The sequence below is a fragment of the Cornus florida genome, unplaced genomic scaffold (genome assembly GCF_030987335.1).
Source record: "Cornus florida cultivar Cherokee Brave unplaced genomic scaffold, ASM3098733v1 CherokeeBrave_3.0.0_Hap2_Chr02, whole genome shotgun sequence".
NCBI classification, from domain to species: domain Eukaryota; kingdom Viridiplantae; phylum Streptophyta; class Magnoliopsida; order Cornales; family Cornaceae; genus Cornus; species Cornus florida.
Window position 1 is genome coordinate 3,727,778 of NW_026775572.1, and position 27,027 is coordinate 3,754,804.

Sequence of the window (27,027 nt, forward strand, 5' to 3'; positions counted from 1 at the left end):
TTGTGTCGGTTTGTGTAGATCCTCCCAGTAAAAAATTCCATTGCAGCTGAAGAAGAGGTGGGTCATGCGTATCGGGGTTGGTCCTGCACAGTGCACAGACATTTTGGTGCTGAGCCATGGACTTGCTGTCAAGAGGGTTGGAACCAGATTAAACCATGGGACGAGCCTGCAAGCTTACTGGAGGTATGTTTCAAGCTAAAAAAATATCCATTTGATGAGGCTGTCCAACTCAGTTTGTCGTCTCTGAATGGAGATGGAACTTGCAAACACAGTAGTTTCGGGATCGAATTTGCTATGCTTAATGAAGTTCCTTGGTAGGTGTCTTTGTTGGAGAATTTTGCTCCAACTCCAAGAGCAGCAGGAGTGAGGAATATTCAAGGCTCCAGAAATTCCTCTTGATGAGTGGAGCTTACACCGACTGATCCAACTGTTGTTGTCTGATCGGAGCTCCCAAATGTGCTTCAAAATTGCTGCTTTGTTTGGGATTTCAAGGTTTGGAATCCTAACCCTCCCTCGTTTACAACATGCATGCCATGCTACATGTAGTTCTCGTTTGCAATACTTTGTATTACTTCTAATACGGTAACTTCTTTAATCAGAAGAACAGCGGTGCACAAAAACGATAGGGTTATGGCACACACGTGATTTCCACTACTTTGACAGCTGTTTTTCAAATACACACAGAAATAGAGGGGGAATCAACCAAAATAAATAAAACAAGCTTCTTTAAACCCCTCCACTCTTCCAACTCGCTACTGCCAGGAAGTAGAGAATATATATATATATATATATATATATATTATAACATAGTAGAGGCTACAGTGTTTCTGGATCTCATTCAGTAAGTTCCCCATAGCTCATTTCCTCTGTAATTTGTTTAAAAGCTTACACAGTCGAGAATAGTTGAGCATGAAGATCATTATTGTTTTGTATAAATGCTAATACTTGTCTTAAATTTTCTATTTCTGCTATTATTGTTCATATCGTGAATGATACAGATAATGTGGCCCACTTGTCAGAATTGATTGTACCTCCTTTTGCGGATTGATCGTATTTCTGCATCTACCTATAATTGGTTAATGTGAATATTGCAGATAATATCTTTCTATGAATGCTTCTATTTTCACATCATTTTTATATTCTTTCAGATCGTTATCTTCTCGAATTACTGTTCTTTGAACTTTTCTGTTCAATTTTTCATTGTTTATTAGTTTCGGGGGTGATCAGTAGTAACTAAGATATTGCCGTGAAAGATGTACTAAAAATCTAATTTAACAAACACTCTGTTCTTTCTTTCTGAAGGCAATTGGGGACAAAATATGGCGAGGATTTCAATGTTGTTGATGGGGATTGTAGTAATGTGTTGCTATGCAACCATATCAGAAGCTGAAGAATATATCAAATATAAAGATCCTAAGCAGCCATTGAATGTTCGAATCAAGGACCTCATGAGTCGGATGACATTAGAGGAAAAAATTGGACAAATGGTGCAGATTGAGAGAAAAGTTTCATTGGCTGAGGTCATGAAGAAATACTTTATTGGTAACACATCATTAAACGTTAATCCTTCTTTTGTATAATGAATGGTGTGTTATAATTTTATGTGATGACAATTGTGCATATACGGTAGTATAAGATTGTTTTGTATTTGGTCAGGGAGCATACTGAGTGGTCCTGGGAGTGTTCCAGCCAAACAGGCATCTGCTGAGACTTGGGTGAACATGGTGAATGATTTCCAAAAGGGTTCTTTGTCTACTCGTCTTGGGATCCCATTGATTTATGGCATTGATGCTGTTCATGGCCACAACAATGTTTACAAGGCAATCATCTTTCCGCACAATGTTGGCCTTGGAGTTACGAGGCAAGTGAAAGCCAAAAAATTTCTGTGACGAACGAGAAGATATAAACCTTCACAGAAAAACAACATAAACCTTGAATTCACAGAGTGCAAGTAAAGAGAACTCTGAAAAATATGATTACTTAATCACTAAAACCTAGTGAATACCAAAAATCAGAATAATTAGACTCCATTTAGACCAGTAACAAAAATATTCAAACAGTCTTCTTATTACACATAAAACATTATTATTTTGAGACCCTAAACGATGGAATTTGACCAAAAATGACATATGTGAAAAGCTTAGCTCTTGAGTATGGCCCATTTCCAATCGGAAATAGGCTCTTTCGGGTCAAAACGAACTCATCAAAATTGTCCTAAAAAAATGTTAGCCCACCCGTTTGGCCTTTCAAAGGTCCAAACAGTCTCCATAATTATCAACAACCCATTCTACATCATTCTGTTAAACATATTCTTAATTATTTGAGTCTGAGACAATTGATAATAAAGTAACCTGAATTAGTTATGATTTGAGTTGTGTTGAGTGTGGTTCTTAAGTTTCTAATGGGATCAATGTGTAAAATGGTTGAACAAGCATATAAGTAAGTCACTAAAACAAATGATGTTAAAAGATGAAACACAATTGAAATGATTAGTCCAGACCATAACTAACAATCTGCTAAAGGCACTAAAAATTGTTTCTGTTGAATCTCCATGTGAAATAGTGATGAGTATTCATTTGGAGCTTTATTAAAATTCTCAAATGTGCAAGGACAAGGGGTTGAGAATCTAAAAATTATATGTTTCACTACACTCTAGTGGCTTGAACATCAGAACCCCAAGAAACAATGAAAATATAATAACATTTGCTTCAGTCAATCCTATCGGATTCTCTTCTCTGCTAATACCCTTGATTCCCTTTTTTCTTCTCAACCAGGGACCCTAAACTTGTAAAGAAAATCGGAGCTGCGACTGCTCTTGAAGTTAGAGCTACAGGCATTCCTTATGTCTTTGCACCATCTATTGCGGTACTATTCCAAAATTAAAATGATGTTGGATCAATAATTTTTTTAATTTGTATCGTGATATTATCTTTAATTAAGTTAATTTTCTGTACGTACAGGTATGCAGAGATCCAAGATGGGGTCGGTGTTATGAAAGCTACAGCGAAGATCACAAGATTGTTCAAGCAATGACCGAGATCATATTAGGATTACAAGGAGATATTCCTGCAAATTCTCGAAAGGGTGTTCCCTTTCTTGCTGGCAAGTAAGAGTTTTTGTAAATCAGTAACGACTTTCTAGTTTCTAGTTGTAGATGACCATAATTCTGTGACAGACAATCAGGATCAACTAAGGCAAGAGCAAAACCAGCCCTCCTTAATTTTCAAAAACTGAAGCATATACCTGCTATGCAAGTGTCACAAAGAATTGAATGTTTTGTTGGTTAATCATTTTAACTTTCAAAATTAAATTTAATGGAAATACTAAATGTCTAATAAGATAATGATTATAATCTATTTGTTAATTTCCCCAATTCTGATGGTTCATTTTTCAGAACAAAGGTTGCTGCATGTGCTAAGCACTTTGTGGGCGATGGTGGAACAACAGAAGGCATCGATCAGAACAACACTGTAATAAGCAAGCATGGTTTGTTAAGCATCCACATGTCACCCTACTACAACTCTATTATTAAGGGAGTGGCAACTGTTATGGTCTCCTACTCGAGTTGGAATGGGATAAAAATGCACACTAACCGTGACCTTATCCCTGGCTTCCTTAAAAACACTTTACGTTTCAGAGTAAATCTCAACTTGTGTTTTTAATCCTGTCATGTGAATAAAAACAATTCATATGACTTATGAGGTAACTGGTGAACTATTTCAGGGTTTTGTAATATCAGATTGGGAGGGACTAGATAGGACCACTTCTCCTCCTCATGCCAACTACTCATATTCCATTGAAGTTGCAGTTAATGCTGGCATTGACATGGTGAGTCACAATGAGCCGGCTTTCAATCCTAATGATATTAGTTTTTGAAGTTCAAACTTTTTGTAGTTAATGAAAACTCTGAAGAGCCCGACACCGATACTATTTGGGGCCCACCACATATGTGACAGTCATCAATATCGATATCAGAGCATGTGTCATAGCTCTATAGTTAATTGAGTAATGCTAGGGGTGCCTACACCCCAAACCCAAACTGTGAGAGGGGACGGGATCTGGGCTCCACGACATGGCTCACACCCGTATCCCTCTCACATTTGGGGTTGGGGTGTCAGCAAGTTTAGTTTTTTTTTAGTTAATTTTTTACCATGTACTTGCGTTGCTGTGGACATGCTAGGTCATGGTTCCCAACAACTATACAGAATTCATTGATGGTCTAACCTTCCTGGTGACAAATAAGATCATTCCCATAAGCCGAATTGATGATGCAGTAAGGAGGATTTTGCGTGTGAAGTTTGCGATGGGTTTATTTGAGAACCCATTGGCTGATTATAGCATGGCTAACTACCTAGGAAGCCAGGTTAGTGTTTTTAATTTGGAATTCTTTAGATCCTCTTTGTGCAAGATGTAAAAAAATAACTTTCATCTGCTTTTAACACTGTAACTTGAACAGGAACATAGAGAACTGGCTAGGGAAGCAGTGAGAAAATCTATTGTGCTGCTGAAAATCTAGCCATTTCAACGCCTTCCTAAGAAGGCATCGAAAATACTCGTAGCCGGTAGCCATGCAGATAATATTGGTTATCAGTGTGGTGGGTGGACAATTGAGTGGCAAGGTCTAAGTGGCAATATCACACTCGGTACATTTCCAATCATCCCTTCATTTTATGCTCGAGTTCCTACTTCTTTTGTCATCAAACACATTGAATTTTTTTCTACAGTGATATTGCCTAAGAGGGTTCCAATTATTTGATGTCACACACACTTCAAGTAGTTGTGTTAGTGTGTATTTAGAGTTTTATGCTGTTTTAATATCGTGCTTTGGCAATAGCACCACACCAATGGGACTACTATTTGTTTCCTTAACTTGGAAATGACAAATGACCTATGTTCATGTGCAGGTACCACAATCCTTACTGCTATAAAAAACACCGTTGACAAGAAAACCGAAGTTGTGTACAAAGAGAATCCTGATGTTGACTTTGTCAAGTCCGACAAATTCTCTTACGCCATTGTTGTAGTGGGAGAGCAACCATATACAGAGACGGCTGGTGACAGCTTGAATTTGACAATTCCTGACCCCGGCCCGAGCACCATAAAAAATGTTTGTGGAGCTGTGAAATGTGTGGTGATAATTATCTCCGGTCGTCTTGTTGTTATTCAACCGTATCTTTCCACAATTGAAGTCCTTGTAGCTGCTTGGCTTCCCGGAACTGAAGGTCAAGGTATTACAGATGTTTTATTTGGTGACTATGGTTTCACCGGCAAACTTGCGCGGACTTGGTTCAAGACCGTTGATCAACTCCCAATGAATGTTGGGGATGCACATTACAATCCCCTCTTTCCATTTGGATTTGGACTTGTTACCAAACCTACCAAAGCCAACTAAAAGTCCTACTTGTTGGAATTTCAGATGGTGTTTCTATTCGATTCTTCTCCCACAACATCAGCTATCTTAGTCTTTTTTTTGGCCCAAGTTAGGCCATATATGGAGTATACGAATTCTCAATTCTCTCTATGAGAAATTAAGTATATTTTATACAACAAATTTTTTAATTTATTTTTATTTTTTATAAACTACATTTTATACTATAGTTTGGTAATCAATATTCTTATGTTAGAAGCTGTTTTGAACATCAAAGAATATCATTGCAGGCCACAAAGTCCGTATTAAAATAAAATGAAGATACACAACCACAATTTAATGGATTTCAATTATAATATTAAAGTGACGCGCCTTATTCATGTCGGTCAAGATGCTAACTTAGAATCCACGTTTGAATTTTTTTTTTTTTTTTTTTTTTTTTTTTTTTTGGGATTTCGGAAATTAACAATTTAATGCAGAGTGACCCATCCGAGCCCAACCAACCTCGTTGGTGAGCCTCACTAGGGTTACAGGCCCGCATTACCAGGCCCGGCAACTTTTGGTTTTTTCATTTGTCCAGATTGAGTCAAAACATTCTTGGATTCAAAGAAAGGAATGGATATACCCTTTTTGCCCCTTTTCTTACAAAAATGTTAAAAACACATTCATGAACTAGTACACGTACTGGCAAACAATACACAGCTAAGTGGGTCCTCTATTGGCAAGTTTATTTTGGAATCATATACTTTTTGTTTTTTCTTTTTTGTCTGTAGTTTTACTTCGGATATAAAATAGCAACAAAAGCAAATTCTTTAATGGAAACTTTACATTTAAATTAATATGATATGGCTCAAGAAAAAAAATTAGAAAAAAAAGAAAAGAAATTATTATCCAAGATATTGATTTTTATGATGAAATTGTGGAGCGGGGTTGAATCAGTTACATGGGATTGCAACTCTCTTAATTGGTAGGCGTCAAATCAACTCATTGGAGTTCGTTCCTTGTTTAAAAATTTAGTTTTGTCGGAAGAGAAGAATGGTTAAGTATTTTTTTTTTTTAAAGCAATCTAGAAAATAAAAATAAAAATACCCAAGAAAATAAAATTATTTATATATATATATATATATATATATATGTAAACGATGGGCGTCCTTCCATTTTCTTAATCGTTATATCCTATATATATATATATATATATATACACACGAGAATGGACACGTGCAATGCACGTAAATAAAAATTTATATTTTGGATAAATAATTGTATTTTATATATTATTTTATCTCAAAATAAAATAAAATTAACTTTAATTTTGAATCTTCCAAACCAAAAAATGAAAAAAGAAAATATTTTTTATCACGAAAAATTGACTAACTAATAATATTTTTTATCACAATGACTCCTTTTAGTAGAAAAATCATTTTTAATTGGTATTTAATTTTTTTTGGTTCATTTTTACCGAATGGTGATGCGACTTTTTCTAATTTCTCCTTTGTTAATATTATGTTAATCTTGTTATTTATTTCATGATCATTTAGTTTTAATTGTTGTATTGAATTTATTGAACAACTATTATTTTACTATTTTATCCGATATATGTGTCCTTAATGAAAGATTGTGTCATTTATATGAACGTTCGTGCCCTTCAATAATTAATGTGTTGTTTCAGATTAAACTTATTAATAACAATAATGTAAATTTAAAATCTCTTTAATTATTTTTTATTAACTTATTTAAGTTAATATTTAATTAATAAAATTGTATACAAATAGAAAATAATTTAATTATAATTATTATTAATTTTTTGAGTGATAACTATTAATACAAAGAATTTAAAAAAGTCACATAACTAATAACATGATTTATATGAGGGTCTTAATCATCTTTCTGTCTAATTATAAAAATATTATAAGTGTTTTGCATTAAGGATTTGACTTTTAAAAGGTGTGTTTGTTGTTAAGTTTGTAACTCATTAAGTAGTTTAGTTATATATATATATTTATATATATATATATATAAATATATAAAAGTTACGTAAACAATCAATAATAAATAACTTAAAAAATAAAACTTTGAAGTGATAAAGAAAGTCGGTATATGATTATTGATACATGATAAAGAAAAAAAATGCATAGAAATTTTTTGATAACTATGTAGAATCTTAATATTGCATAGTATAATTATCATATATCACCACCTTTATTAATTGTACTTATTATGTATAGTTTGAAGAATTTATTAATACGTAGGTCTATCACATAAATGATGCAAGGAACATGTGCAACATGCCAATTGGGACAAATGAGTACCAAGTGTGACTTAGCTAAAAAAAAGTTGGATGGAAATTATTATATTTATTTTTATTATTATCACAAAAATATTACGGCAATACTCCAAAGTCATATTATGACAGACTAAAGAAGAAGAAAAATTCAAATTGAATAGCAAATAAGATTTCATACTTCTAAGAAAAATGGGAACCCCACCTCTCCTTACCATATTCCATGAATTCAAAAATTTAGTATAACATTATACATTACACAAATATATCTTGTTTTAAAAAAAAATTCTAAAATACACAACTCATCACAATTATAATATATCTTGTTTTTTTTCTCTATCATAATCCATTTAGTGTTTGACTATTTTATCAATGTTTTAATTATAATTTTAGTTATTTTACATGTTTTTTGTTATTTGGCAGGTCATTTATAAAATTGATCAATTATGAACACCCAAATAATGAGTTAGTGACCTTTTTCAATTGAAACACTTATTTTAATTGTGTTTTTATGATATCTGTCACTCTAAGAGTTATATTTTAAATATAACACTTCTTGTACGATACTTCAAAATAATAAAAAAAATTACAGATAATCAGAAACATTAAAATTATATCATAATCATAAATTGTTATCTATAAATAAAAAATCGCAACATTGACTATATCTACTATTGGCAGTGTTCTTAACTTATTGAGAAGTAACGACAAAAATGTATATACATAGAAGGATAGAGATAGTTTTATAAAAAAACTCTTCAGGTAATAATTACAGTATATTGAATAAAAGTTATATGTAAAAGAAACTCTAAAATATTTCAATAATAATGTGATATAGAAGAAAATATAAATAAATATAAAAAATACAGAGACATAAAAAGTTTTTAGAGGAGAGAAGAATTGTAACTTCAATATATAATTTATTTAAGAGGTATAGTGCACTTACAATGTTGGCCTAAAAATGAAAAAAAGTTTTTGCAGAGAAGAAGATAACATGAAAGAATTTTTTTTTTTGTTTTGAGATCATATAACTCGTAGGTATATTTAAGCGACAGACAACCTTTCGCAATAAACGTCTCCTTCAAATATAAAAGTAAAAACGCGTCTTAATTGTTTATGCCTTTTACAAAAAGGAAGTGTCGTCTCTTTGGGAAAAAGAAGAAAGAAAGAAAACAAAAACGGTGTGTAAAAAGAAAGGCACTGTTGATACCTTTTAAAAAAGGAAACGTCGACTCTTTCTGAAAAAAGAAGAAAGAAAGAAAATAAAAACAGTGTGTAAAAAGAAAACGTGAAAGTATAATATTTTTGTAAATTAAAAAAATTATTTTAAAACGTATATAAAAAATTAAAATTGAATACACTTTTATAGGGTATATATATATATATATACACACACATCAGATAATTATATTTATTAAAAAAATAAAATAGAAAATGTCAAAACAACAGAATAATTAATTCATTTTTTATTTTAAACCTATTCCAAAGTATTTCGTAGAGTACTTGGAACGGCGAATGAATATATAATGCAATTTGGAATACAATACACTGAAAAATCGTTAACTCATTTTAAATTTGATTAAATCATAATATGCATTGTGGAGAATCGCATTGTTAAGGTATGTATACAAACACTTGGAGACATGCCCCATGGTTCGGAAATTAATTTAATGAAAAAATTGAAGGACGCCGTCCTTAACAAAAATATGATATACATTCAAAATAATTATATATATATATATATATATATATAAAAGTTACTTCCAAATTTCCAATGCCGTCCTCAATAAAAGAAGTAGGGTTGAAATGTGCGACTTTTACTTCATTAAAATAATGTTTCCTATTTTGATAAATACTGGTGTCAGCCACGTGCAAATATTGGGTTTTCTATTTTTAGACAAGGTGTGTGTGTGTTTTTTTTCCCGAAGGATAAGATTTGAATTCATAACCCGAAAAATTAGAAGAGAAGATGATCACTTACAAATCAACCCATGTATTCAACAAATCCAACTTTCTCAGCCTTTCTTTCCACTTATTTATTAATTCTTATCCATTTTGGAGTTATACTAACGTTTCATCTACTACCAAGGAAGAGAAAAGATAAAAAAGAAAAAGGATGGAACTAGAGTTCCTTGTTTGGCAGGAGAGAAAGTTGAAGAAAATGAAAAAATGGTGCCGTTGGCTTCCATTCAAATGTATTTTATTATGAAATTTTGACTGACAGTGTAATTCTCATATAATCATCTTTCAAATGGTTAAATTTGTAATTTAATATATGTAATTGTACATGATTATAATGAGAGAGAAAGCAATAAATTATTAGAAATAATTTTAAAAAGTTAAATGTAATAAGTGGAATGGTGATACAACACAAAGATTAGCCTTACCCTCCTTTTAATGTACAAATATATATACTTAAAAGTGTATTAATAAAATAATGACATCATTTATTTTCTTTCTTTCCATGATCCCCTTCAATTAAATAAAAGGGGAGATGAACGCACATGTTCTTGAGTTTGAGCTAGATGTTAAAAACATTTCTCAAAAGGTGAGCCAATTCAACTTTTTTTATTACAATTATTAACTTAAGTCGAATTTAAGTTAGAATTTTTTTTATGCTACTTAAAAATATTTCCGAGGGTTTACAGTTTTCTAGAGTAAAATATTCTCGATTTTTTTAATTCTTGTAGATCTTGGGATTATATGAAGTTTAAACATTAGTATAACGGTAATATTAGCAACTAATAAGATTATAATATGATTTATTAAAATATCTAAAAATATTTTAAGAGTTTATTACAATTCCAAGAGGTCATTGAATCAAGAAGTGTTTAATTGATCCGTCAATTCGTGAAACTAATTTGATTTGTGTGGATTGAATTGATTTTTTAGCCTAATGATTTCCGTTCTATGCAAAAATATATATATACCACTATTTCTTTTTTTTTATTATTATTATAAATTTTACTTACATTTAAATCTTACTAATGTCGAAAATTCATCTATTAGGTCATGGTTAAAAATTATACTATTACCTCTGTCTCTGAAAAGATATCATGTTTGGGGAAATTTTAAGACAGAGAGAACATTAGGGTATTTGAAAAACAGACCAATTTGATCCCAAAAATGGCTTGATCCGATTTATAAAATAACTGATTGAATTCAATTTTCACAAACTGATCTAATTAAGTTTAATGTATAATCCAATTATGGTACCGCTCAATATGTGGATAAGTACTATTAGAAAATGTCAACAGATTTGTAAAACTGACTGACCCAATCAGAAGAGGGGTGCACATAAACGGTACAAATTAATCGCACACATGACTTCCACTCCCTTTGACGGCCTTTTTTCTTCTTCTTTTTTCCGTGAAGTAGAGCAGAAAAAAGCTCAACGAAACAAATAAATAATAATAATAACAATAATAATAAAACTAATTCTGTTTATATACTAAGCAGATGCTACAGTGTTTCTAAATAGTCCGAGTAACTCCCCCATAGCTTATTTTCTGTTTAATAATTGACTAGGAATATCATTATTGTAAAGCTTTAATGAGTCTAATGGCAATGTACTAAGTTGTCTCATTTTTAAATATTTTAAATTAGTTGTTCATCAAAGTAAATAAGTCTTATTTTTTTATTATTATCATTTATAATTTCAAAAAAATTTAAACTCGACAATCTTACTTTTCTCCCGAAAACACTCCTAAAAATTTCAAAATTTTTTCCATTTTCTGGAGTGGAGACAAAGAAGGTTGATTGCCAAGATCCAATCTGGCGAATCAATAAGACTTCGGAACTTCCCACTTCAGCTGTTCGATCAATTTGTGTGAGGGACATGGGTAACTATACGTATCTAAATTAAAAAGGACAAGTTAATAATTTTAAAAGAAAATAATGCATTAATTACATGTCTCTTTAAAAAGTCTAATTTTTAAACACGGACATTGCACATCTAATATGAGATATAGGAAGTATTCAAATACCTGAATTCTTAAGATTAAAAATATTCTTTTGTTATTCTTACCTAAGTGGATTTTGGGTTAATTTAAGTTTAAATATTAGTATTCCCAACTAATAAGTATTAAGTTTTCTAAAAATATTTTAAAAGTTTTTAATTTTTTGGGTAATTTTTTAAGAGATTACTACTACCTACAACAATTTCCAGAGATTAGCAAATGTGGATAAGCAATTTGAAAAGGTCAACATCTTTGTAAAACTGATGTGGCCCAGTCAGAATGTAGGTGCACAGAAGAGTTAGGGTCAATGGCACACAGGATTTGCACTCCCATTGACAGCTTTTATCCAAGTAGAGACAGAAAAAAAATCAACCTAAAAGAAATAAAACTAAATAAAAAATTAAAACACTTTTTCTTTAAATCCTTCCATCCCTCCCACTCTTCCAAGTCGCCACTGCAAGACAGTAGAGAAAAATCTCTCTCTATTATACTCTCTTTCTATACATACATACATATATATATATATATATAAATCATAGTTGAGGCTACAGTGTTTCTGGATCTAACTCAGTAAGACCCCATTGCTCATTTCCTCTGTAATTTTGTGTTGAAGTAATTTGTTGAAATGCTTATACTATACAGTCATGAATCGTTGTTGTAGTCTTTAATGACGTGTTGTTGCTGTTCTATTTATGGGTTTAGTGGTTTTTGTTGTTTTTTTGTTAGATAGTTAGTTGATCTGACCTCTGGAAAATAGTCTCTTCTTTGACCTGAAGTGAGTGATAATGAACTATGAACTATAAAATTCCTATTGAGATTGAGAGTGGTTCATGATATATATAGATGCTAATATTTTTCTTAATTTTTTTATTTATTTTATATATCATTGTTCATTTTGTGAGTTACACATTTGGGTTTTTGCGTTTTCCATTTCTTTTGATATCATGTTTTATGTGACCCACTTGTTGGAACTTATTGCACCGTATTTTACAGATCATATTTTTGCATCTACCTATAATTGGATATGTGAATGCAGATAATACCTTCTTTTTTTTTTTTATGAATGCTGCTATTTTCAGTTCATTTTTTCAAGTTTGGTCTTTCAGATCTTTATTTTCTATCTTATGCTCCCTTTGGAGTTTGGTTTCTCGAATTACTGTTCTGGCAGGCACTGTTTAATTGATGATTTTATTTGTTATTTTTTATTTTTTGACAGTATATCAGTTTTGCTTTCCAACCCAACCCGCTCAAATCTTTTTATTCTTCTGTTGAATTTTTCAAAGTTTTGATGATCAATGGTAAGAGATTGCCATTGAAGGCATACTGGAAATCTAATTTAACACACCCTGTTCTTTCTTTCTGAAGGCAAGAATCATGGCGAGAATTTCAACAGTCTGGATGGGGATTCTAGTAATGTGTTGCTGGGCAGCCATGGCTGAAGCAGAATATATGAAATATAAAGATCCTAAGCAGCCCGTGAATGTTCGAATCAAAGACCTGATGAGCAGGATGACATTAGAGGAAAAGGTCGGCCAAATGACGCAGATTGACAGGACTGTTGCATCGTCTGAGGTCACGAAGAAATACTTTCTTGGTAACACATCAATAACATTTTTCTTTTTATGTGGTAACAATTGTGCATATTCTGCATATATTGTATAAGATTTTTTTGTATTTGCTCAGGGAGTGTCCTGAGTGGTGGTGGGAGTGTTCCAGCCAAACAGGCATCTGCTGAGACTTGGATCAACATGGTGAATGATTTCCAAAAGGGGTCATTATCAACTCGTCTTGGGATCCCAATGATTTATGGGATTGATGCTGTTCATGGCCACAACAATGTTTACAAGGCAACAATCTTTCCTCACAATGTTGGCCTCGGAGCTACGAGGTAAGTGAAAACACAGTAAGCAAAAATGTTATGTTAAACATGTACTTAATCATTTGTGTCTGAGGCATAATTGAATATACCAGTAAGCCAAATTTGTTATGACTTGAGTTGTGTTAGAGTGTGGTTTTAAGTTTCTCGGGGAATCAATCTGAAAATGGAACAACCAAAAAACCAAACTCTTGTCACAAATGATGGTTAAAAGATGAAACCAATTAAGTTTACACATTTGAAATGATTAGTCAAGCCCATAAATGTCAATCTGTCTGTTGAATCTCCATTTGAAATGGTGATGAGAAAATTCATTAGGATCTGTACAACGATTCTCAAATGTGCAAGGACAAGGTGTAGAGAATCTATTTTCAATAGACTCTAGCCAATCTTAGTGGCTTGAACATCAAAATCCAGTGAAACAATTAATATATAATAGGATTTGCTTCAGCCAATCCTATCGGATTTTCTTATCTGTCTAATACCCTTGATTCACTTCTTTCTTGCCAACCAGGGACCCGGAACTTGTAAAGAAAATCGGAGCTGCAACTGCTCTTGAAGTTAGAGCTACAGGCATTCCTTATGCTTTTGCACCATGTATTGCGGTAAGTACTGTTGAAAATCCAAAATCTAAATGTTGTCGGATGAAGAGGATGTTTAATTCATATCGTGATGGTATCTTTATTTTTAAGATAAATTTTGTGTTTATACAGGTATGCAGAGATCCAAGATGGGGTCGGTGTTATGAAAGCTACAGTGAAGATCACAAGATTGTTCAAGCAATGACCGAGCTCATACCAGGATTACAAGGAGATATTCCTGCAAATTCTCGAAAGGGTGTTCCTTTTCTTGCTGGCAAGTAAGAGTATTTGTAAATCAGTAACTGCTTTCTAGTTTCTAGTTTCTAGTTATATATGAACATAACACAGTGACAAACAATCAGGATCAACTAAGGCAATAGCAAAGCCATCCCTCCTTAAATTGCAAAAACTGAAGCATTTTTACCTGCTCTACATGTGACAGTTAGGTTTCATCAAGCTAGAAAACATGGAAATATGATGGAATTTTAGAATGAGCTTTTGTTGGCTGCTTTTTAATTCATTATTAATACTCGCTGAAATTATAAAAGAATGTATAGATTAGCTTTGCATTAGTCACTGTCAGTTTCTTAATGATATGGCTATTGGATTGAAGAGTGGTTCACAACATGTGTTGCTTAATGTAATGATGTATTGCATATGAAATTTGTCATATATTGTTAGTGGTACACATGCACCTTATCACTTATAATGTCCACCCAAGATTTGAGTCAACTTTTGCTACCTTCAATGTGTGACAGTTCTGACTTCTGGGTTCTTTTGCTAAGGATATCCGCTGGATGACAGATAAGATTGCCATTGTGGTCACTTGAAAGCAGCCCTTTTGGACCGTTTTATTGAGGACTTAGTTATGCACCACTAGGTCCAGTAAAAACAAAAGACAGGCCTAAATGCACGTCCGAATTTCTATACCCACACAAAAACAGAAAAGGAAAAAAGAAAAGCATGTTCAAGCTCCAGATTTTGACTTGGTTATTTGCTTTGTTTAATAATATCCAAAATCTGAACACTGTACTAGGTCGTCTTAAAATGTGCATCAGTTAAGAAAATACCCAACATTGCATAGTCCCAATCCCATTATTTTGCGCATATCTTTGTATTTTAATTTGACTGAAGATCTGACTGGCCAATCTAATAACTTAAAGAAGGATTGCCAAAGAATTGAATGTTATGTTGGGTAATCATTCTAATTTTCAAAATTATTTTTAATGGAAATGTCAAATGGCTTTTAAGATAATGATGATAATATATATGTTAATTTCCCCAATTCTGGTGGTTCATTTTTCAGAACAAAGGTTGCAGCATGTGCTAAGCACTATGTGGGCGATGGTGGAACAACAGAAGGCATCAATGAGAACAACACTGTAATAAGCAAGCATGGTTTGTTTAGCATCCACATGCCAGCCTACCACGACTCAATTTTGAAGGGAGTGGCAACCGTTATGGTCTCCTACTCGAGTTGGAATGGGATAAAAATGCACACCAACCGTGACCTTATCACTGGCTTCCTCAAGAACACTTTACGTTTCAGGGTAAATCATTTTATATTTAAATTCAACATTTGTTTTGTGACCTGTCATATGAACAAAAGCAACTGATACGACTTATGAGGTCTGAATGGGTGAACTATTTCAGGGTTTTGTAATATCAGATTGGGAGGGACTTGATAGGATCACTACTCCACCTCATGCTAACTACTCGTACTCCGTTGAAGCTGGAGTTAATGCTGGCATTGATATGGTGGGTCATAAGTAGTCAGTTTTGATTCTTAAAGATATTAAAATTTGAAGTTCAAACTATTATAGTTAATTTATGACCATGTACTCACTCTGTTGTGGACATGCTGCAGGTCATGGTTCCCTCCAACTATACAGAATTCATTGATGTTCTAACCTTCCAGGTGAAGAATAAAATTGTTCCCATGACTCGAATTGATGATGCCGTAAGGAGGATTTTGCGTGTGAAGTTTGTGATGGGTTTATTTGAGAACCCATTGGCTGATTTTAGCATGGTCAAGTACCTAGGAAGCCAGGTTAGTCTTTTTAATTTGGAATTTCTTAGATCCTCCTCTTTGTGCAAGATGGAAAAATAAAAAAATAAATTCCTTTATCTTCTTATAACACTATAACTTGAACAGGAGCATAGAGAACTGGCAAGGGAGGCAGTGAGAAAATCTCTGGTGCTTCTGAAAAATGGTAAATCGACTGACAAGCCATTGTTACCCCTTCCTAAGAAAGCATCGAAAATACTCGTAGCAGGAAGCCATGCAGACAATATTGGTAATCAGTGTGGTGGATGGACAATTGAGTGGCAAGGTCTTAGTGGCAATATCACAGCTGGTACGTTTCCTGTCCCAGTCCCTACTGTTTTCCCTCTGATCAGACACCTTCAATTTTTTTCTACTATCTCAAAATAATGCCTTAGCAATAATAGCACCACCCTGTGGGACATGTATTTCATTTGGAAATGACAATTGACTTGTTCATGTGCTGCAGGTACCACAATCCTTACTGCAATAAAAAACAGTGTTGACAAGAAAACCGAAGTTGTCTACAAAGAGAGCCCTGATGCTGAGTTTGTCAAGTCCAATAAATTCTCCTATGCAATTGTTGTAGTCGGGGAGCCCCCATATTCAGAGACATTCGGTGACAGCTTGAATTTGACAATCCCCAGTGCCGGCTTGAGCACCATAAAAAATGTATGTGGAGCTGTGAAATGTGTTGTGGTCCTCATCTCCGGCCGTCCTCTTGTTATTCAACCATATCTTTCCACAATGGACGCCCTTGTAGCTGCTTGGCTTCCAGGATCTGAAGGTCAGGGTATTGCAGATGTTTTATTCGGTGACTATGGTTTCACTGCCAAGCTCGCGCACACATGGTTCAAGACTGTTGATCAGCTCCCAATGAATGTTGGGGATTCACATTACGACCCCCTTTTCCCATTTGGATTTGGACTCACTACCAAACCTACCAAAACCAACTAAAAGTCCTGCCTGTTGGCATTTCAGTTGGTGTTTCTATTTATTGTTTCACATTTGTTAGAAACACATTGGTATCTGAATAACAAGATATTAAATAATAATAGTTGCAAGGTTTAGGTTTTTGTCATACAAAGTTCTGTTCAAACATTTTTGGCTTGGATATATTTTTTTTGACGTAATGATATGTCCATATATTTTCTTTAACGACAAATTCATGTACTTACATTTTGCCCTTAATAAGACTTAAAACCCTTGCAAACTCTTACAAATGAATATAAATTACATACTTTGTATTGGTAAGTTTGTCCCATTTCTCTTCAAAAAAAGACGGATCAGAAAGATAAGAAAATGGAGGATGGCAAGTTACCATTATGTTATAACTTATAAGTCCTTAATGGCATATATAGGTGAACAATGCATTATGCATATATAGTATCTTCACAGTAAATAATTACATTTTACAAAATAAAAAATATTACATATTATAAGTAAGTTATATTAAAAAAATATTATACAGAAGTTGCGAGTGGCCTTTTTTTAGGGTGGAGCATTGAGAATGAAGTTTGGAGAAGAAAATTGAATGACGAAATATATAAGAAAAGACAGAGTCAAAGTTCTTTATAAAAATGGTAAATTATATTGTCCTCTGCTGAAGTTTCTTCAGTATATATTGATCTTTGTTTTTATTTGTCAAATTATACCTACATCTTTTGAGATGTGTACATAAAAAACAGATCCCTTTTTTTCATTAAGGGTCAACATGATCAATGAAAAAAAATGCTAATGTGAATAATTTTTTAATTTTAATTATATTCTTAGAAGACATATTTATTGTAATAAAATATAATATATATAAGAGGATAAAATTGTAATTATAAATCTAATAAGTCTGGCAAGTAAGTTAGTGTAATTTAATAAAAGAAAATAATTCTTGTATCAAATAATTATTGTTAGATTTATTTTTTTAATTAGTCAATTATATAATAAATAAGAAAGTAAAACCATTTACTTAATTGTATTTGATATAAATAATTAATTAAAATTCAATTAAAAAGTTCAGTGCAGTGTTCGATGTGGGTGTAATAAATAAGAAGAGAAAATAGTATATATTAACAAAATTTTAAAAGAGTGTAATTTGGATTTAGAAAAATGATTCCGTGTGTGAAAAATCAAGAATCAACTTAATTGAAGAGGAAGTGAATGGTTGGTAGGATTTGATGCTGTTGTGTGGGACCCAGGGGTTCTCCCTAAGGCATCAAATGGCCACCTTTTTCTGGAAATATCATTCCGTCAAATGGACATATGTGGGACCGGGGTCTTAAAAACGCTCATAGATAACGAAGACATGACGGAGGCTTCTGTTGTTATCATTCATTTCACTCTCACCGATTTTCCCATCAATTCAATGTCGAACAGCCCATCCTTGCAAGACTTCTAGTAGTTCTGCCACTCAACCAAATTTCCTTTTTATGCTATAATAAGCGCTAATATTTTATTTATTCAATAAAAACCATTAATTTAAGCCTATTATTTTATATGTGTAACGTATTTTATATGTACATAAAATAATATTTTGTAATTTTAAGATTTACTTTCTGATTTTTTATTTTTGGAAAATTTTTAAATTATTTAGTAATTTGGTTAGCGTGAAAGGAAAATTTTTTAGAAAAATAATATTCTCGCAATTGGTTGATTTTCCTTAAAACGTTTCCTCTATAAAACACGCGAAAATTTCAGTTTCACGTAAAAATTATATCATCATGTATTCGTTTCCAATTATACCCTCGGTAGTTATTTCTCTTCCTTCTTTTTACACTCAGAGTGACTTCTTTTTGATAAATTAGAACTCCTACTTATATTAACTTTCTAACTCTTTAAATTAAGACTCCTAATTAAGTTATAATTTTTTGACTTTTTAAATTAGGACTATATATATATATATATATGCACGCACATATATTTGTATTCATAAAACAATTATTTATATTTTTTATTATCCTTGTTGTATGATGTATTTTACTTAGTATTGAATTCATGAGAATAATTTTGGTATATAAATCATTTTCTTTTCACTTTCTTGCTAACCAAACTAATGAAACAACATTTTCTCACAAATTTTTTACAAAAAAATCATGCTAACCAAATGCATGATAGAAACATAATTTTCTTTTCTTTTACTTCACTTTCTTTTCCTTTCATTTTCCACAATCAATTTTCGGCTAACCAAACGAACTCCAAAGGTTGATTTAAGTGGATAAGAATTTGATCGTAGCGTCTCATAAAGCATCTCTTGACAACCAATTACTCAAGGGGTGTGATAGTGTTAAATAGGAAAAAAAATATATATGGTTAATTATTTTTATATATTTAATAATTAAGTTTCTTATTATTTACTAATTTTGTAAAAGTCTAATTACTACGCGTCTTTAGTAGACAACTACCTAAATTCATGAATAAATCTTTATTTGTATTGAAAGGTTTTTTTTTATAAAAAAAAAAAAATCAATAAAAATTTTTATTTACCGATTTATGTTATAAAAAATTATGTATCAGGGTTTGTCAACGGATTGGACTAGGATCGGATCGATCAAGTTCATATCCGATTTGTTAAGGTAACAGATCCTCGAATTTGGATCATGGTTATCGAATTGAATGTTTCAATCTATATCTTATTTAGTTCGAATTTGGGAAAAAATGTATTTTTGTAATTTTAAGGGTTAAAATTAGGGGTGGCAATTCGTATTCATGGATCATAATCGTATCGTATCGATGTAATGGTATTCTACTAAATAGGTTAACCCAAACCCAAACTTATCCCATTTAATAATCATGTCAGAAATTCTCAACACTAATATGACTTATTTATTAAACAGGTTAACGTGTTAACCCATTTAATGATCTATTTATCAAAATGAAACATTTAATATTCAATTAAATAATAACTACTAGAAATTTTTTTTTACAATTAACTCAAATATTCAAAATCATAAGAAAAGTCATAAGACATAGTCAATGTTTATATTAAAATGACTTAATTATTTATAATAATTGGGTTTAAACTGGTAACATATTACATACGTCATATTCATGTGACATGTTGAATTAAACATTTATAAACAGATTACACGTGTTGAATCTCCTCAACCCTAACCTGACACGATTAAGTAAACGAATTCATGTTAATCCATTTATAACCTAAATCCGTTTAAGGTCAATCCAAACTCACTTATCTCGTGTAGTGTTCGAGTCGTGTTGACGGGTTGTGTCGTAATTTGTCACCCCTAATTAAAATCATAAACCACTACAATTTATTTAAAACAGATAAAGGGTATTTTTGTAATTTTTTAAAAAAATAATTTTTATTTTTTAATTTAATATTAAAATAATAAGGTTAAATTTGTCATTTCATAATTTGATTAACATGTGTGATATGAATATTAGGATAGTCTAAATCACTTTTTAAATATGTAAAAAAATTTTAAAACAGGTTGAAATTTTATGATCAAAATTTATGAGTGACTAGAGTTTTATGATTTTAACCGTGAATTTAATAGGTGAAAATGAGAAAATTTATACTCCGTAATCCTTATCCCTTCAATAACATTTTTTTGAATTCGGACCGTTGTGGTACTGCATGGTACACGTGTGAGTGGGTCTCTGTTACCAGAGGGACCCATCGGGCCATCGATGGAAGAGCCGAACACGATGCTCTCTCCAATGAACCCTCCTTGGGGAGAGAATCAAATTCGATATTTTTTCGATAAGACTAAAAACCCTCACCACCCTTCTATATATATATATATATATATATACAAAATCAAATTCAGGAGGTTGCAGGATGCAGCATTTCTAGGTCCCTGTCTGTAAGTGACCCATGTATCTTTACTCACTCGATCAAAATGCATGCATTGTGTTCTGCACTATTACAGTCTCTTCTTTTCATTATCTGATTTTTAATTTTTAATTCTTTCATACTGTTCTAAACTAGCTAAAGTGAAATGTAATGAAACTATCAACTCTTACATTGATATTCAAATTGGGTGAGAATGATAATAGATGCTGATATTTTTCTAAAATTTTCTTTCTACTTTTAACTCTTCAATTTATATATATTATGCATTTCCAATTTTTATGCATTCCATTTTTTATTTTCCTTTCTATCATGTTGTGTGTGACCCATTTGTTGGAAGCTGTAATTATAATACCATTTCCCGGATTAATCTTTTTGCATCTACCCAAAATTGGATGATAGTATGTTTTTCTTATACCAATACTCATGCCATAAGATGAATGCACAAAATGTTTTTCTTTGAATGCTGCTCTTTTTCAATTCATCATCAAATTATGTTCCCTCTTGTGTTCTTCAAGACTCACTTGCCCGGCTGAGACGAGATTGATTGATGATGCATCCGTGTACTAATAATATACTCCGTATTAATTACGTTTTTCTTTTTCTTTAATTTCTCTCTCTTCTATGGAATTTTTCAAATTTTTGGTTTCCTTTAGTAGAAGCAATTGAAAGTGTACGGTCAGTCTAATCTAACATCATACTATTCTTTCAATCTGAAGGCAATATGGAGAAGAAAATGGAGAGGATTACCACTTTCTTGATGGGGATTCTGGTAATGTGTTGCTGGGCGGCCATGGCAGAAGCAGAATACATGAAATACAAAGATCCAAAGCAGCCGTTGAGTGTTCGAATCAAGGACCTGATAAGCCAGATGACATTAGAGGAAAAGATAGGCCAGATGGTGCAGATTGAACGGCATGATGCCTCTGCTGAGGTCATGAAGAAGTACTTCATCGGTAACTATGTGATAGGAATTATGCATATAACCATGTGAAGTACTTCAACAATTTTATATTTTTTCTGTCTAATGAATATTATTATAACTATGTGATGGGAATTGCGCATATATGCATGTATGGAATATAGTATAAATTCTTCTGTATTTTGTGGCAGGAAGTGTATTGAGTGGTGGTGGGAGTGCTCCAGCTAAAGAGGCATCTGCTGAGACTTGGGTTAACATGGTGAACGATTTCCAGAAGGGTTCCTTATCAACTCGTCTTGGGATCCCATTGATTTATGGGATTGATGCTGTTCATGGCCACAACACCGTTTACAAGGCAACCATTTTTCCTCACAATGTTGGGCTTGGAGCTACAAGGCAAGTACATAGACGTATCAACATATATCTTTTCAGATTGTTTGTTAACCATGTACTCTCCTACTCCAGCTTTCACTAAAATGGGTTTGTTTTTAAGAAAGAAAAATTGTAAGAGGTAGGGGCTGCTTAATGCAACGGCAATGTCTTTTCATTAACTAGGGTCATGTAGCACAATTTAAGAGATTTTGTATACCTAATATTGATTTAAGGTGTGTTAGGTCACCTAAAGGGACCTTTTTGGAAGAATTTAAGTTTCGAGAAAAGGGGTTTCTTCTATGAACATATTTTGAATTGTCCTTTTATGAAAATTGTATTTACTTTGAACATATTTTGAATTGTCCTTTTATGTATATTGACTCAAAAATTTTATCTACAATACCAATTTTGTGGATTTTGGATATTGGATACAAGGAGAAGATGTTAGGCACCCAAGAATCCATACAAATAGTCATCCCATTTCTCCGTATCATTCTAGCTTTGTCTTTAAGACGATGGTAGAAAGAGGAACTTAGAAACTATGGGAGTAAAGAAAAACAAATGGTCGGATCTAAATTATCATTTTCATGGAAGTAGCACAAAGTGCTATCTCAGGTTTTAACTAACTACGGAATAATAACTTCATGCCAAAACGTGAAAAAATAAGTTAAGAGGAATAGAAGGAATCATAGATGGAATGTACAAGGACTGTGTTTCATGTACATGTTACATGAATACTCAAATGATCATTAATTTGCATTAGAGGCTTAACTACAATACTCATATGTGCAACAATATGAAGTTGAGAATCTAAAAGCTCCCTCTTTAATTGCTACATGATTTTAGCCCACATTAGTGGCTTTAAAATCAGAAACCCAAGAAAACAAATAAATAAGATATAATAAGATTTGTTCTCGTGAGTCCTATCGCTTTTTTGTATTATACCTATGATTCACTGCTTTCTTTTTAACCAGGGACCCTGTACTTGTCAAGAAAATTGGAGCTGCAACTGCACTTGAAGTTAGAGCTACAGGAATTTCTTATGTTTTTGCTCCATGTATTGCGGTAAATAGATTAAATTTAAGGACACGCTGCTGCTGAAGTAAGATCATTTAATTAATTGAAGTTCTCATCTTTATCCTTAAGCTATTTCTATCCCCATACAGGTTTGCAGAGATCCAAGGTGGGGTCGGTGTTATGAGAGTTACAGCGAAGATCCCAAGATTGTTCAAGCAATGACTGAGATCATATCAGGACTGCAAGGAGATGTTCCTGCTAATTTCCCAAAGGGTGTTCCCTTTGTTGCTGGCAAGTAAGATATTTGCGAACTAATTATTTTCTAGCTACGAACATAACTAAGTGATATACTCATTTCTTGATCAAGTAAAGCAATACCTAGTTCTGTGGTCTATAAATAGAAGAACCTAAAGAGTTCACCTGTTTTGCTATGCACGTGGATGTACTGGATGTCATCATAATATAAGATGGGTTTTACACTTGTGCTTTAACTACTGTTTTGGAAATTAATTGTACAAATTTGTAGTTCTATAACTGAAATTACAAGAGAATACATAGTTCCAGTTTACATGACAATTGGTGTTAGTTTCTTGGAGATTTGGCTATATGATTTAAGATAGGTCCACTACCATGCATTGCGTATGACATCTGTCATTTATCACATCCACTCAGGATTTGAGCTCGTCAAGAATCACAGAACTTTTTGGTTCCTTTGATGTTTTGACAGGAGTTGTGCAGGTCGAATACTAGGTGTTTTTTTTGCTGAGGATGGAGGAGAGTCTATAAAAGATGGCTTCTCCATGATAGACAAGTTTTCCACCATGATCATGGGAAAGAAACTCTTGTGAACTGTGAGTTTGGTCGAGGATTTGGTGGTAGAAAACCAGTTCCACTAGTTATTGGAATGAGGATGACAAAAAAAAAAAAAAAAAAAAAAAAAAAAAAAGGGACTAGCTGCATGTTGAGATCAAGATATCAGACTTGGTGATATGCTTACTTTACTAATAACCAAAATCAGAACACGACGTAGCGATTATAAAATATTCATCCTTAAAGAACTAAACAGTGCAGATGGATCTGTTATTTCATCCATATCATTTGACATTTAATTTGACAGAAGATCTGATTGTCCAATCTGATAACTCAAAATAAACATCACCAAAGAACTGAATACCATGTTGGGTAATCATTCTCCTGTTCAAATTTTTATTTTAATGAAACTAACAAATTTTTGCATTTAAATACTATTTAAAATTCTCATTAATTTCCTTAATTTGGTAATTCTTTTCTTAGAACAAAGGTCGCAGCATGTGCAAAGCATTATGTGGGTGATGGTGGAACAATCAAAGGACAGAACGAGAACAACACTTTAATAAGCAGGGAGGGATTGCTACATATCCACATGCCAGCTTACTACAATTCAATTATGAAGGGTGTCGCAACTGTTATGGTATCCTACTCAAGCTGGAATGGGATAAAAATGCATACCAACCATGATCTTATCACTGGCTTTCTTAAGAACACTTTACGTTTCAGAGTAAGTCATTTCTTGTATGAATTCAACGTGTGTGTGTGTGTGTGTGTGTGTGTTCTCTCTCATTGAAGAGAAATTAAACTAATCAAGTATGAACTATGAATTGTTCCAGGGTTTTGTCATTTCAGATGCAGGGGGTGTGGATCTGATCACTACTCCACCTCACGTTAACTACTCGCATTCCATTAAAGTTGCAATTAATGCCGGCATTGACATGGTCAGTCCTCTGTGGATTGATTTTCGTGCTTGATAGTAATATTCTGACTGAAAATTTAAAACTATCAAAAAGTTTCCTTTCAATAGAAAAAATTTAGTCAATTTGTTAACCATGCATTCATATAGTGTTGCGGACTGGTTGCAGGTCATGGCTCCCTATAACTATAAAATATTAATTGATGACCTAACGTTCCTGGTGAAGAATAAATCCATTCCCATGAGCCGAATTGATGATGCAGTGAAGAGGATTTTGAGGGTCAAATTTGTGACGGGCATGTTTGAGAATCCATTTGCTGATCTTAGCCTCGCCAAGTACATAGGAAGCCAGGTCATTCTGTTAGTTGGTTACTTCGGAGTTTTTTTTGGATCTCCTTGGTGCAAAATGAAAGAATAAATAAAACTCTTACTTGAACAGGAGCACAAAGAATTGGCTAGGGAAGCAGTGAGAAAATCTCTTGTGCTACTTAAGAATGGTGGCAAATCTGCCAAGTCATTGTTACCCCTTCCTAAGAAGGCATACAAAATACTCGTTGCAGGAAGCCATGCAGATAACCTTGGTTACCAATGTGGTGGGTGGACAATCACATGGCAGGGACTTGGTGGCAATGGCCTCACAACTGGTACAATTACTATCACCCTTTTCGACTGTCTAGTTACGGGTTCATACTCTTTATGCACATAGGCATTCAGCATTTATTTATTTAATTTTTTATTTAAATTTTTTTTTTTTTTTTTTTTTTCTGGTTGATCTTCCAATACATTTGACCTTTTCACGAGCAGGTACCACAATCCTCACTGCTATAAGAAACACTATTGATCCAACAACTGAACTCATCTATAAAGAGAACCCTGATGCTGAATTCGTCAAGTCCAACAAATTCTCCCATGCAATCGTTGTAGTGGGAGAACCCCCCTATGCAGAGGGATATGGTGACAGCTTGAATTTGACAATCCCTGACACCGGCCTGAGCACCATAAAAAATGTATGTGGAGCTGTGAGATGTGTTGTCGTCATCATCTCTGGCCGTCCTGTAGTTATTCAACCATATCTTGCCACAATTGAAGCCCTTGTAGCTGCTTGGCTTCCTGGAACTGAAGGTCAAGGTGTTGCAGATGTTTTATTCGGTGACCATGGTTTCACCGGCAAGCTCGCGCGGACTTGGTTCAAGACTGTTGATCAGCTCCCAATGAATGTTGGGGATCCACATTACGATCCCCTCTTTCCATTTGGATTTGGACTCACTACCACACCTACTAATGTGTAGTGTGAGTACTTTGTTTATGACAAATCACTCCCATCCAATGGCTTTTTAATTAGTGCTTACTATTTAACATTAGTATAGAAAGCGTGTGAGGACGGACCAACCACATTGTAGTCTCTATGTAATAAAGGCACTGTATATCTACAAGTGCGTAAATCATTATAATCCAACGATGAAAGCTGAATTTATGCAACAAAAGCCCAATCTCTAATTGGTGTGAAAAATATTATATCATTGGATCAATATGGTAAAATTAGGCAAAACTATACTCTAGTATTTCATACAGGGGATTACTGGGATATCACAGATTTGAAATATGCTCCTCGATCCAATTTTGAGACTTGAGACTGAACCAGCCAGGTAGAAAAGCTCCTTCAAATCTGCTGATTTCTGCAACTGTATTCAATGCGCACTTGCAGAACATGGCCTCTTACCATCTAGGATCGTGACCTATTCAGCTGAGTTGTTTTTCCAAAAACTACTGCTGCCTAACGGGACTTGAACCCTCACCTTAAACCTTAGAAGGCTGATGATATACCACTAAACTAGAGTCTTTGGTGGCATGTCCGTTTTAATTTACCACTTGCATTGTCAATACAAGCAAAGCTCAACAATACGAAATAGTATCAAATGCAGTATAAATTATCTGAACCCTCATTCCTCAACTACTTTACCCAAGTACCCTGTATATCAATCAAGCCCTAAGAAAAAAAACGGCCAACAAATAACACTTGGCATTAGACTTTGACTAGTAGTAAAGATGGATAGTTTTTCATGCTTCAGAATATAAG

General features: G+C 33.1%; 2 protein-coding genes and 1 pseudogene across 4 annotated transcripts; all 3 read left to right on the forward strand.

Moving 5' to 3' along the window:
- The first annotated feature begins 1,319 nt into the window (after positions 1–1,319).
- Positions 1,320–5,392, forward strand: LOC132293170 (uncharacterized; annotated as a pseudogene).
- A 6,631-nt stretch (positions 5,393–12,023) lies between these two features.
- Positions 12,024–17,196, forward strand: LOC132293168 (uncharacterized). The gene is made up of 10 exons (XM_059790520.1): positions 12,024–12,178; positions 12,974–13,202; positions 13,292–13,496; positions 13,999–14,089; positions 14,198–14,343; positions 15,372–15,615; positions 15,719–15,823; positions 15,933–16,115; positions 16,221–16,422; positions 16,579–17,196. Exons 2-10 carry the CDS (start codon positions 12,983–12,985, stop codon positions 17,064–17,066), a joined length of 1,884 nt encoding a protein of 627 aa, XP_059646503.1. The 5' UTR covers positions 12,024–12,178; positions 12,974–12,982; the 3' UTR covers positions 17,067–17,196.
- Positions 17,197–20,804: 3,608 nt separating this feature from the next.
- On the forward strand, positions 20,805–26,460 carry LOC132293169 (uncharacterized). Of its 3 annotated transcripts, none has more exons than XM_059790523.1 (10): positions 20,805–20,926; positions 21,633–21,869; positions 22,027–22,231; positions 23,182–23,272; positions 23,374–23,519; positions 24,518–24,761; positions 24,871–24,975; positions 25,120–25,302; positions 25,390–25,594; positions 25,755–26,460. In XM_059790523.1, the coding sequence occupies exons 2-10, from the start codon at positions 21,638–21,640 to the stop codon at positions 26,237–26,239; spliced, it is 1,896 nt and encodes a 631-aa protein (XP_059646506.1). In that variant the 5' UTR covers positions 20,805–20,926; positions 21,633–21,637; the 3' UTR covers positions 26,240–26,460. The 3 variants fall into 3 exon arrangements, with proteins under 3 accessions (XP_059646506.1, XP_059646504.1, XP_059646505.1); XM_059790521.1 differs by lacking the exon at positions 20,805–20,926 and adding an exon at positions 21,052–21,103; XM_059790522.1 differs by lacking the exon at positions 20,805–20,926 and adding an exon at positions 21,222–21,476.
- Positions 26,461–27,027: the final 567 nt, after the last annotated feature.